Here is a 13,492-nt window from a genome sequence, read left to right on the forward strand (position 1 = left end):
GTTGAAGTGTTAGGGTCATAGCTATGTGCCACCATGCCTGGCTCCAGTACTGTATATTACTACGTACTTTTTAAAGTCATTATTTAAACTGCATCCTTCTCTTTTGCACTGTGACACAGCCTAAGGCAGGTCTTTGAGGAAATATTTACATGTAACTCACTACAGGAGATGCTCCATGTATGTTAGGGCATGGAGACTTTCCAATGAGACAAGATGTGAAGGCCTAGGCAAATGCATATGCTTTTGTCTTAATTTTTAATAAAAAAATTTTAAGTTAAAAAAAGAAAAAAGCTTACAGTATAAGGATATAAAAATACGTTTTTAATACAACTATATAGTATGCTGATATCTTAAGCCAAGTGTTATAGTCAAACACTTTAAAAAATTAAAAAGTTTATAATAGTGGGCTAAGGTTAATTTATTATTGTGTAAAGAAAAAAAAATTTTTTCCACAAATGTAGAGGAGCCTAAACGTATGGTTATAAAGTCTGCAGGAGTATATAGCAATGTTCTAGGCCTTCTCATTTATGCTCCACTTACCGACTCACCTGAGCATCTTGTAGTCCTGCCTGTTGACTCACCTTTAACATCCTATTTTTATTCTAACTTTGCTATGTTTAGGTGCACAAATATTTACCATTCTATTATAATTACCTACAGTATTTAGCACAATAATGACCTGTGCTAGCTTGTAGCTTAGGAGCAACAGGCTGTATATTACAGTCTATGACATTCCCACAACGCTAGAACACGTTTCTTGGGGCCTTCTCCATCATTAGGTATAGCTGTAGCCCAGCATCCTCTTTTAAATTTAAGTGCTTTTCACTGTCAGTAAAGACTAAAGTCCAAGTTCAACCCTAACATGCAGTTACGTGTGCCTACACGTGTTTAATGAACTCACCTTTCAGGTTTATTTCTGAATACTGCCTGACACACAGCCTTCTTCCTGTTTTTACATTTCGACTTTTTATTTTTACCACCTATTCATCTAAATTCTACCCATTTTTCAAGAACTAACTCAAATGTCCCCGGTCCCGGTTTTCTGGGTAGAAGGAAAGGCGTTCATGACCACAGGAAACGTCACGCTTTCCCAGTGTCAGCCACAGCCCTGATCACAATCCACTTATGCTGCCAGGTTTTAATCCTTTATTCCTGAACCATATCAGAATCCTGTATGGCACTGATTTTATAAAAACTTTTCACATTCTCCTAGAAACTTATATACCAATACTTTATGAACCCTCTTTCCCCCACAATCAACACAGAAACCTCTGGAAGAACCAAGTGGTTAATAGTGTGTTTTTCTTTTTTAGTCAGTACATGACAAATTTCTCCTTATACAAAAAAACTGTCTCGGCTCCCAAGGCTATGTTCATTTTCATAATGTTAATCATACCACGTACTTTGTATGAACTATTATGAGAAACAAAAAGGCATATAGAGAATAAAAGAAATAATATGTTCCTTTTTCCATAGGCAAGACTCACTCCAATAAATTTTAGGATTATCAAAAGATAAGAAAAATGATCACTCTTATTGGTAAAGCACTTCTGTCGTTTACAAGATACCTGCACATATCATTTAAATCAAGCTCACAAACATCTTGTGAACAGGTAAGTGAGACACCACTACTGATTTTTCTAAATGGGAAAAGTGAAGATGACAAGGTTTGAACGTTAGAACATCTTAAGTAAGTAATGGGACCCACCATATTAGTCAAGATATTCTAATTACAAATAATACCCAAAATGGTGTCTAAGCACAAGTAATCAGAGAAGGCCTGGGATAATACACAATAGATGGTTAAAAAAAAATAGGGTAAATGTTTAAATTTTAAAAATTTATTACAATAAAGACATTGCCATAATCCCTCTCAAAACATTTCCCCCTCGCTTATCCCACTGTTCTTGCCACATTCCGGGGCAGTTCTGGAGGTCCTCTCTCATGAAGTCTTTAGAGGCTATGATAACAACTACCGTGAACCTGCTGCCGACCTGCTGCCGAGGGCCATCCAATGGAAAGATGCCCTCCCAGGAGTATTACCACACGTCTTCCTCCACCTTACTGGCAACATATGACTCGGCTCTTTCCCAAAGTCAAAATGATATTGAAAAGTAAAAGTTTTGAATTGATTTAGGACACTGAGCCAACCTAAAGAGCACAACTAAAGACCTTTTCAAGAAGATACCCCAAACCACCTTAGAAAGTGACAAGAACACTGGGGAAAGCGCCTGAAGTTTGCAAGGAGTGTATTTTCAGGGGGATTCCTGGCAATGTGTCTTTTACTGTAGTGATTACTTTGAAATTTAAAGTTATTTTTTGGTCACACTTTGTATTATCTGATTCCTAAATGTAAGAATAACCCATGCAGTATTGTCTTTTCTAACGAGACAACCACCTTAAATTCTTGGTGAGCAAAGGAATAGGGAAAACCTTAGCACACAAACAATAAAATATAATTAATACAATCAAGCAATCAATGTCGATATAGGGCAAAATACAAATAAATCCTTGAAAACAATGCTGGATATTATAATGTTCCATTGACATGAAGTTGAAAAGACACAAAAACTTGTATATGGCTGCTGACACACACATACATGGCTTCAATTGTTATCTGTAATGTTTATTTCCTAAACAAAAGTAAATTTTTTTTGTCTTTTTCGTTTTCATCGGTACCAGGATCGAACTCACGACTGCCTGCTTGCAAGGCAGGCGCTTATGCAGCTGAGCTAAATCCCCAGCCCCAACAAAAGTAATTTTTAAAAAATAAAAGAGGATGAAAGAGTACAGAGTAGACAAATAACCAAAAGTCAATATTCAATTAATGTCAAATCCCTGAATACCAAAAACTACACTAACAAAGTGAGATAAGCTTAAATGAAAAAAAAAAGTAGTAACTCCTTAAGATGTTAGGTTTTAGAGCCCACATACGTTTTACAAATTCTCTTGAAATTTATGGACAGAAAACCAATCTGTCAGAACTACAAGAGAAATCCAATGATAATAGGAGATTTTTTAACCATCTTTCCCCAAAATGAAAAAATTATGCAGATGATCATACAGGCATGCTCAGAAACCTGAAACCACCACATAAACAAGAATGCACTCTGTAAGCACAAGCTGAACACGAACAAATACTGAACTAACTCAATTTGTATCAAATACCGAAGAATCAGTATATATGGCCCAACTCTCTGGTCTAGATGAAGTATAGTTAGAAGTCAAGAATGAAAAGAAAGAATAGGGGAAATAAAGAAAAGAAAGATGTCTAAAAACCCAAATACAAAGTGGACATGGTGGCATCCCTGTAATCCCAGCATTCTGGATGGCTCAGGGAGGAGAACCACAAGTTCAAATCCCATCTGGAAAATTTATGAGACCTTGATTCAAAATTTTTAAAAAAGGTAGGGCTGAGACACTGCTCAGCACAATGGCCCTGGGCTCAATTTCCAGGGCTTTGAACCAAAGCAAACCCACTAAACCAAATCATACCAAAACACACCCAAACCCTAACCCTAACCCTAACCCTAACCCGGACAGACAAGGTGGTTCAATGCCTGTCATTCTAACAGCTCGGCAAGCTGAGATGGGCTGAATCCAAAAGGTTGAGCATAGGCTGGGCAACATAATGAGCTCCCTTTTCAAAAACAAACAAACAAACATAATTTAAACCTATTTCTAAATATCTCAAAGACCAAGAAATAAGCCATGGGGAAAAAGATTTCAGACTAGCCAGCTGTTAAGCTAAGTTTTCCTTAAACTTTAAACTCTGAGCTAGTTAAAGTGGGTTTCTATTTCCTGCAATCAAACAGGCCTTCCCAAGTCTCGCTAAATGATTAAGGGACCTTGATGGTCATACACACGAAATTAAGGAAAGCTGCTTATAAACACAGGAATCTGGGATAAAGCGAATCTTGATAATGTAATAAACACACTGCATACTGTTCAGATTTTAAAGACAGTTGTATGTTTACATTCTTTCACTGCATTACGTTGTTTAAAAGGAACTAATTTTTTTTTTTAAGATTTAGTAACAGGGGACAGGAATAGAGCTTAGCATTGGAGTGCCTGCTTGGCAAGGTCAGAGTTCAATCCCTGGTACCAGAAAAAAAAAAAAAGAAAGAAAGAAAAAGGTTTACTATTAGGGTTAGTGTATGTGCATATACATCAAAAAATAGATATTGAGGAAAATGAGTAGGGTCATCTCTTTGCATTGTTTAGTTCTTAATAAATACACTTCAAAGAGACATACACATTTGGTTAATAATGTCATTTCTGAATTTTTTCTTGTTGTCTCTACCATTTGTTTTTCAGTCCTGATGACAGGTAGAAAAATGCTCTGCAAATGATGTTCCCATCCTAAATCCTAGGACTCACAAATATGCATGTTATTCTACAACATGAGAGAGAGTAAGCAGACATGATTAAGTTTAAACCAAAAAAAAAAAAAAAAAGTTTAACCCTGGAGAGCCTGGTGTATTCCTGCCGTCCTAGCTACTGTGGAGGCTGAGGCATGAGATTTCAAGCTCCAGGCTGGCCTAATAATTTAACAAAATCCTGTTTCAAATTAAAATAGAAAGGGCTGGAGATATAGCTCAATGATTGGGCACTTGCCTATCATTCATGATTCTCAGGGTTCAATCCTTAGTACTGAGGAGAAGGGGGAAAGAAATCCAGGTAAACCTAATTTAATCATGTAAACTTAAAAAAAAAACAAAACAAACAAACAAAAAAAAAACCCAGAGAATTTTCCTAGATTAGAGAACGATGAGATGCCCCAAGAAGAGTCAGGAACATAGTACAGAAGGATGTGGTTCCCTGCTGCTGCCGCCTCTGCAGGTGAGAAAGGTCACTGACTGAAGTGGGGGTATGTGGGTGGTAGAGCTGGGAAACGCCTGAAGGTGACAGCCGGCAAAACAAGGATCCCGGGATTGCAGCTCTACAACTACGTGGAAATAGGTTTAGGTTCTTCCAGTAAACCGAATGAGCAAGGGTTCTCCAGGAGAGTACCCAGCCTTGTGGAAACCTTGATTGTAGCTTGTGAGTTACCTTCAGACTTCCAAACTATAAAATGCTACATTTGTGCTGCGGGAGATGCTAATTTTCTGCTAGTAACAGAAGACTCTTTTCTCCATTTACATTTTTTCAAAAACTCAAATTTTTATATAGGTGCCCTTAAATTCTTTTGAAAACAAGGAGAAATACAATGGTACCTTGGTTCACCAACTTAATTCCTTCTACAATTCTACTTGCAATCAACTTGCAAGCACACAGTGGTCTGTGAACCAAGGTACCACTGTTCATCAGTCCATGCATGCAGCCTGCCCATTAGAGCCCGCCTGGCACACACTCACCATCACCTGACATGGGAGTGTTGTAAAGAGATGACTAGGAGAAACTCAAATGCTTCATCACAGCTATGGAAAATCAAACTAAAAGATGGGGAGAGCGGGCAAAGGGATATGGAGAAGGCCATCCTATGGTCACGGGATGGCCCTTGGAGCAGAAAGCCCTGGGTTTTCACTCTAGTTACTAAAAATAATTGCTGCAAGAAAACCAGCTTAGTTTCTTCACCGGTAAAATGGCAACCCCAATACATGTGTTGAAGGATTAGAAGAAAACAGACTAGGGATGCAGAGTGGCTCAGTGACAAAGGTCTCGCCCCGCAGCAAAAGGCCCTGCCTGGGTTCACCACAATGCCAGAAGGGTGGGGGGAAGCAGGGAGGGGTGTCGGTGGCAAGTCTGATACTGTATGGGAGCTGTTAAAAAAAAGGTGAAGGGCCGGGCATGGTGGCTCACCATGTGCTGGGTGGCCTGTAATCCCCCAGCACTCTGGAGGCTGAGGCTGAGGCAGGGGGATCGCTGGGAGTTCAAGATCAGCCTAGGCTACAAAGTGAGCTCAAGGCCAGCCTGAACTGCATAGAGAGATCCTGTCTCAAAAAGAGAGGAAAAAAAAAAGTGAAGGATTCTCTACTATTGAGATACTTAAATAAAAGTTCACAAAACAGAAATTTTAACAGTACAAAATCGATCAATTTTTTAGAATAGGCAAAAAGGACCATCATAGAAGAGCAGAGGAATACTACAGCAGGACTAGTATACACACTGCTTTAAAAACACAGATCTCTAATATTCACCCTAGAACTACTAAAACACCTCTAAAAGATGTACCTGGTTTGAACCAAGGTGGACGTTGCAGGTGGCACAGGGTGCCTGACCACCTGTGCAGGGCAGCAGAAGGGATAGAGCATCTTTTTACCCAAGTCTTCTACTTACAAGTGAAGAGGGAGTTAAAACAGAGGATTTTAAAATCTGCAAATGAACCAGGCTGATAAAATCAAATGGGAAAGTTTCATTGTGCTAAATTTCTAGAAATTAAGAGCTAGGTATGGCAGTGCCTGCCTGCAATCCTGTAATCCCAGCATTTGGGAGGCTCAGGCAGAAGGATCACTGTGAGTTTGAGCTAGCCTAGGCTACCTAGTGAGTTCAAGTCAGTCTAAACTACACTGTGAGACCCTGCATCAAAACACCAAAAACCAGAAAACAACAAAAAAAAAGAAAACTAGAAATTAGGAAGGAAACAGAGAGGTCAACATGTAGCAGTTATCTTTCTAGGAAAAGACTCAGGCTCTGGGAGGATGAGTAGAGAACAACAAAACTAAGCATGCAGAGCTGGGCCAGAAGAAGAGGGCAAAACAGCAGAGCTAGCAACATTAGGATCTGTTCAAATAAAACAGCAGAATTCCTGGCTGCTGCAATAGAAGGAGAACCGGAGGGGCAGTGGGAGAACAAAGAAAAAGACTGGTTTCAGGCCCGAACAGGAATGGAGTTGGACAAACCGGACAAAAGACTGACAAGGGAGGTGCACCACTTCAGATGAAGAGGAAGAAGTTAAGAAAGCAAAAAGGAGGGAGCCATCAGGGCCAGCGCCTCTCTAGCTCAACACAGCCTCAGGAGCAATAAACTGGGTCAGGAACAAGTTACTACACAAGTCACGTATCACTCAGAAATCCAATCCAAGAGAAGAAAGAAGCATGGCGTTTAAATTCTGATGTTAAAAGTTACGTTTGAACTCTGACTCAATAAATAAACTCCTCTAAAAACAGGCAAAACTGGGGCTGGGGATTTAGCTCAGCGGCGTAAGCACCTGCCTTGCAAGCAGGCAGTCGTGAGTTCGATCCCTGGTACCAATTAAAAAGGAAAAAGAAAAAAAAAAAAACAGGCAAAACTAAACACTTGAGGCATACATACATGACAACTGAAATGAAAGGCACAGGAAGAAATAAAATTCAGGCCAGTGGAAACCTGGTCTCAAGGAAGGGGAAGGTTTTACTATATCTCATTATTAGAAAAATTAATGGAATGTTATTACTTCTGAACTTTCAGTTTGTTTTCCCATTCTTTGAAATATTCTAACAAAACTGCTCACATAGTAAAATAAAATGATTAGTGTTTCTGGGCCAGAGGTTTTACAAGAAAAATCTCTGAAGTTTAAAACAACAACACCAAATATTGCAGGGGACTCACAAGAACCTAAATCCAAGCCTGGACTCCCACTGGAAGAAGCTCCCATCTGTTAAACCTCTATAGTTCCATAAGATCTAATCTCATTCCTCTAGCATTTTGCCCTTTCTCTTTCTCTCTTTTTTCTGTGTTCAACCTTGCAATCTCAAGTTTCTCTTATAATATACATATATAAATGAACACACAGCAGCCAAACTGATATTGCGAACAAGTTTAAACTTTTCTCGCTTCCCCTTTCCACACTATGGCCTTAATTCTGAACTCCACCCAATCCACCCTTCTCTCCTCTCCAGGCACCAATATTTATGTGTTATTATTTGAAGCTTAAAAAAAGAAAAAAGGGGATGGAATCCCACAATACAGAATGCCCCATTTCACCAACATTAACTTTCCTAACACAAACATAAAATTTTTCGGACCTTTCTTGCTAGAAGTTAACTGTTTAGTGTGTAGTGTTTGGGATTTTTTTTCTATATATTTACATGGTATATATAAAACTCCACAGTTTAAGAAAATATTATAACTATTATTTCTGTAACTTGTTTTGAAAATCCCTTTTATTCACTTCTTAACCCAAAAGAGTGGCAACATACTCATGCCTTCTATCATTTTAATCAACAGTCCTTGACTGTGCATTTGACAGTGGTGACTACTCCTCTACAATTTCCTCTTTTGTGGATCCCAAGACACTGTACAGTTCAGATGTCTCTTCCTTTTTGTGTCTTTCTTCTAGACAGCCTTCTTGGTAATATTCCCCTCTGCACATTCCAGCTATGCTGTCAATATTCATTAATGAGTAATCACCACTAACTTCATTCCTGGAGGGCAACCTTGTCAGACTCCCATTTATCAACCCGTGCGTATGTGAATCAATCTTCAATTTCCTTTTTGTTTTTTTCTTTTCTTTTTTTGTTTCATTTGTCTTTTTGAGGCAGGGTTTTGCTATGCAGTTCAGGCTGGCCTTGAACTTGCCGCAATCTTTCTGCCTCAGTATCCTGAGTGCTGGGACTACAGGTATGCACCACCAAGCTCAGCTCAATTTAAAATAATTTTCATGGTGGAGGATTTAGCTCAGTGATTCAAGTGCTTGCCTGGTAAGTGTGAGGTCATGAATTCCATCCTCAATATAAAAAAAATACCTTTCATCAAGTAAACAAGAACATACTACTGCTTCGAAGGGGAGTGATACGTAATTTTACTTTATAACTACCTGAACCATGTTAATCACCAAAAGCCTGTGCCAAAGCAGGAGGACAAGGGTAAATGGGAATGAAAGTTTAAGAGAGTAACTTCCTAAAGTGGGAGTTTCCTAGTAAACATTTTCATATGATAAGAATTCTTACTTTCCTACAAAACCTTATATCTGACAGTGCCGATAATGAAAATTCCTCTTAATCTTATTAGCTCCCACTGCTCTAACCCAGACCATCCTCCTGAGCTATAAACAAGTACTTCTCCAGAACTGCAAACAGTTCCTTTGTGCATATCACTTTAGTTTCAGCTCATGCCTTATCTCCTCAGTAAAGCCTTGAAGTACCTTCCTTAAAGGTAGACCTACTAAAAAAAAAATTCAATGTATGGCATATCTTTTATTTAAGACAAAAATCAGGAGCCATCTTAGCAAAAATGGTTAAAAAATCAAGTGGGAGTGGGGAGGAAGAGTAGAGAGAGAATGAAGGAAGAGAAGAAGGGACCAGAATAATGCAATGGGGAGAACAGGGATTTGCTACTATGGATGAACAGAAGTTGGACCCTTAACAAAGTTCTGACATAATGTTTTCTTTTTCCTTTGATGAGGGTGAGGGCAAGAAGGGAACTTAGAAACACAAGTAAGGATACAAGCCAGCTTGTGTCTTTGGCCTGGTTGAGAGGCAACAAGAATTACTGAGGAGGTTAAACTGGTAGGAAGACATCAAATTTTAAGAGCAAAAGGCCAGGGATTTAGCCCAGTGGCTTGCCTAGCAAGCACAAGATCCTTAGTTCAATCCCTGGTACCAAAATTTAAAAAATGAATCTTAGGAGCAAGAATTAAAGGTTTGTTAACGTTTTTTTCCCTCGGTAATTACCTGCTTACAATATTAGAATGGGCCTGCTAAAATCCACTTTCCATGTGATCAATTCAGCAGCCATACACTAAAACCTACTTTCTACTTTTATACCTAGATTTAAATCACACATTTTCCTAAGTCATTTTTCAAAAACACGATACTACTAATGAAAATAGAAGGTCTATTTTAACTACATTTAGTCTCATGCTAAGACAGTTGAACAATATCATCATGACCATGAAGTGTTTAAAACCATTTCTATGAGAGAGGGATACATGAAAAGAAAAAAGTTTGTATAGTTCCCTTGTCTAATCAAAGCATTTTCACATGCATCCTCCTTTTAGAACACGCTACTGAGTAAAGGTAAAGCTAGCAGTATCTGTCTTAGAGGCTGAGGGAGCGAAAGCCGGGAAAACGAATGCTTTCATTTTAAAAACGTATACTTTCCATACTACGACTTTTAAAAAAATCAAGATGGATCTCAAACTACCACCTTTTGGGAAGAGGGCTACATTACAATCGGATGCATACTCTGAATTAAGGAAGTACGGTAAAGGACTTTGGACAAAATCCATAAACAAGAAGTGACAGAATTAAGTAAAACAAATCCTATAAATACATGCTATAATAGGAATACAGTGACCTGATGGCTCCTTATTCATTAAATTATTAATTAAATATGTAGGGCTTACCTTTTACTAGGCTTTTCCTGAAACACAAAGCCATATAAAACACCTGTTCTTCCCTCAAAAAATGTAACATACACCTATAATTTCAGCACTCTGGGAGGCTGAGGCAGCAGGTCTGCAAGTTCAAGACCAGCCTGGGCAACTTATGTGACCATGTCCCAAAATAAAACAAAACCAGAAACAAAGACAAAAGCTGTGGATGTAGCTCAGTGAGAAGCTGAGTTTAACCTCCCAGTAGTCCCCCAAATAAATCTTAAAGGAAAAAAAAGTATGTGATTAATATGCAAAGTGAGAAACAAATCAGTAAAGCAGTAGTCACCTCCAGAGAGTGCATCTGGAAACTCTTGGGTGTAATGAATAGTAAGAACTCCCCATCTGCTGACAGTGCAGGCCTTATGGAAGACCTGAGTAAGGTTTTAAAGGATCGAGAGAATTGCACAGCCAGAAACTGTAGCAGAAGGCACTTTAAGCAGACACAGCAGCACAGCCCAGGGGAAACCCTAGAAATCAAAGGGCCTATGTGGCAGAAGATGGGGAATGGCAGAAAAGACCGCTAGAAAAGCAGATAGGGACCCCGCTAGGAGGGAGATTAAGGTAGGAGGACTGCAAGTTTCAGCCTGAGTAATCTAGAGACCCCCTCCCCAAAAGTCCGCAGATGCAGCTCAGTGTGAGCCCCTAGAGTCAATTCTTACCACCACCAGGAAAAAATAAAGCTGATGGAAGTTCCTTAAAGCTCGAACTAAAACAAGAGACAAAGCTGCGCGAGGTGGCCCACACCTATAATCCCAGCACTCAGAAGGGTGAGGCCCGAGGATTGTTGTGAATTGGAGACCTTCTTGAAACTACAAAAACTCAAAAACCAGGCCTGAACTTCTAAGTGAGACTTGGTCTCAAAAAAAAGACTCCTCTCACAACAAAACCAAAAACATGAGCAAGCAGAGAAGCTGCCTCAACATCCATGTTTCAGGAAGATTGAACTGAAAGTGATACAGACCTATCAGCTAAACTGGAGCTGAAAGTGTCTGCTACTCCACACTGTCTATTGTTAGTGTTACAATTCAGCTTCTGAACTAGGTTGTAAAACAGCAATGCCAAGAAAGGAGTCTTCCCTTGGAAATGCATAGGATTTGCCTATTTTCAGAAAAGGGCAAATTATACGAGAATGGAGCCTTGACTTGTTAATAATTGTAGCCCCACTACATTCTTTACCTGTAATAACAGCCTCAATTAAAACGCTGAAAGGCAGTCCTCAAAGTGTCCAGTCACTCTTCTGTTTCCTATGAATAGTTACTGTGACATCTATGATCGTAATTTTTATAGCCTAAATGGTTTTAGAATTCTTCTCTTCTCCCAACTGTACCATATTTTTTTTAGTTTATAAATTTGCTGCTAAACATTAGCAAAACAATGTTTTGCTCAGGATTTTACAGAGAAAACTGTCTCCATTCTTACATCCCCCCCCCCCCAAAAAAACCTTACTGACTATAGATACAGATTGTAGCGGAAAGTTTTTCTTTAGGCTGCAACCAAAATGCTTCCACAGTTACCTACAGAATCTGCTACATCATTAGTGCAACCACAAGATGCTGGTGATATTTCCAAAGTTGTGCAAGGGGTCAAAAGTTGCACAAGAGTCACCGCTGAAATCAGACTCTAGTACATGCACAGTTTAACACCTGAACAAGCCTTAGGTTTACTTATTAGGTTCAAAGTAATGCCCAAGTCGCAGGTATTAACAAATATTTTACGAGTTTGCTTGGTTGCCTGTAATATACACTAGGATATTATAACAAGTGAGAATTGAGGACATTCTGAGAATCAGTACTGATGACCCAGGACATACCTAAAAAATTCAGGGTCCCCAGCACACACACACACTGAAAGCACTAAACGGCCCTACACTACTGTCAAATCAATAACATCAGTTTACACATATAAAGAGTCCTCTTTAATAGCCGCAAAAAGATTAGCCAGCCGTCAAAACACACATGCGCCTTTATCTGGATTGGGAGAGTATAACAAACATTTTTAAAGCGTGTTTTCTCTCTCGGCTGCCTGTCTCGCCTCGGGAGCGCCCGGCTCAGCTGTGGCAGAGGTGTGCAGCGGGGAAAAGGTGGCCCGTGTCATGAACTCGAGCTCCCGGGCCTCCCTTCCAGTCCCCGAGGCCGCAGAAGGACCAGAGATCGGGCAATCTCTAGAGCTCGGCCCTGACGTTTCGGAGCCAGGTAATTCCGTGCTCAACACCTCTCTGAGCAGGCGTCGTGAAGGCCGCCACGACCCTCGCCTGCAAGGACGGCCGGGGCAGGAGCTGTGGCCCGGACTCGGCCAGGCCGCGCCGCTCGCAGTGCCCACGTCACCAGCTCCAGCACTGCGGAAATGGAGCCGCGCGGCCCGGAGGGAGGTGCCGGGAGGGAGAAATGTGTCCGCGCCGCCGCCAGGCGCCGTTCGCGCTTCAGTCCCGGCCCGCGGGCCAGCGAGCCCGCTCCGCCGCGCCCAGGGCCCTTACCTGTGTCGCCGATGATAATATACTTAAAAAGATAGGCGTACGCCATGGCCACGGCCGCCCGGTGCCAGGCACACGGCTCCTCCTCCTGCTACTGCTCCTCCTCCGCGCCCCGCGCCCCGCGCCCCAGCACCGCTCAGGCTCGAAACGCAGGCTCCGCCCGCCGCCGCCGCCGCCGCCGTGGCCCTCGCCGCCGGGAAGGAGGGCGGAGGAGAAGCCGGACAAACTGACACCCCCACGAAGCCGCCGGAGACAGCGCCCAACCGAGTCCAGCCGAACAATAACAGCCGCAGCGGCGCCTCCGCCCCGCCTCCGCGCCGACCCGGAAGTACTGCAGGAGCGGCCGGCGCCGCCGGAAGGAAGGGGAGGAGACCCGCACTCAGCCCCGCCCCTCCGGTCGGAAGTGGGCCTCTGCCCGCGACTGTCCCTCCCGCACCGGGTCCGCCGCGAGTCGCGGAGGCCAAAGCGCAGGTGGTTCCGGTGCTCTCGAGCCGGTGACCGTGGTGGCCCAGAGGAGCTGGGGGAGGGGGAGGGGTGGGTTCCGCGGGACACTTGATGGGAAGGCGCGGTGGGGGCCCGGCCCTTGGGTGGTGAGAAGGCACGGTGGGGGTGAGAGCCGTGCGGGTGGAGGGCGATGACGGGGTGGGGTTGTGCAGCGTTTTTATAAGTTGAAAATAAATCAGGGACTGAACTAAATCGGGGTCCAGTATGCTGGTCAGTGGAGT

The 13,492-nt window shown here is 41.8% G+C and overlaps 2 protein-coding genes across 5 annotated transcripts in view; one reads left to right on the top strand and one right to left on the bottom strand.

Annotated features, from left to right (window-relative positions):
• Rab2a (RAB2A, member RAS oncogene family) overlaps positions 1-12,929 on the bottom strand; it is a 76,692-nt gene extending 63,763 nt beyond the window's left edge. Inside the window, exon 1 of the mRNA XM_063258461.1 lies at positions 12,771-12,929. Within this exon, the coding sequence (XP_063114531.1) occupies positions 12,771-12,816 (46 nt within the window). The 5' untranslated portion in view covers positions 12,817-12,929. The remainder of the gene's footprint in view (positions 1-12,770) is intronic.
• LOC134478145 (serine/arginine repetitive matrix protein 1-like) overlaps positions 12,143-13,492 on the top strand; it is a 51,098-nt gene continuing 49,748 nt past the window's right edge. For 3 of the 4 annotated variants that reach the window (XM_063258457.1, XM_063258458.1, XM_063258459.1), the window contains exon 1: positions 12,143-13,238. In XM_063258457.1, the coding sequence (XP_063114527.1) occupies positions 12,682-13,238 (557 nt within the window). In that variant the 5' untranslated portion in view covers positions 12,143-12,681. Of the gene's footprint in view, positions 13,262-13,492 lie in introns of all 4 variants that reach the window. The other variant, XM_063258460.1, reaches the window with a different exon arrangement.

This window comes from Cavia porcellus, unplaced genomic scaffold (assembly GCF_034190915.1).
Source record: "Cavia porcellus strain 051 isolate PalLab524CR breed Dunkin Hartley unplaced genomic scaffold, mCavPor4.1 scaffold_11, whole genome shotgun sequence".
Lineage (NCBI taxonomy): Eukaryota > Metazoa > Chordata > Mammalia > Rodentia > Caviidae > Cavia > Cavia porcellus.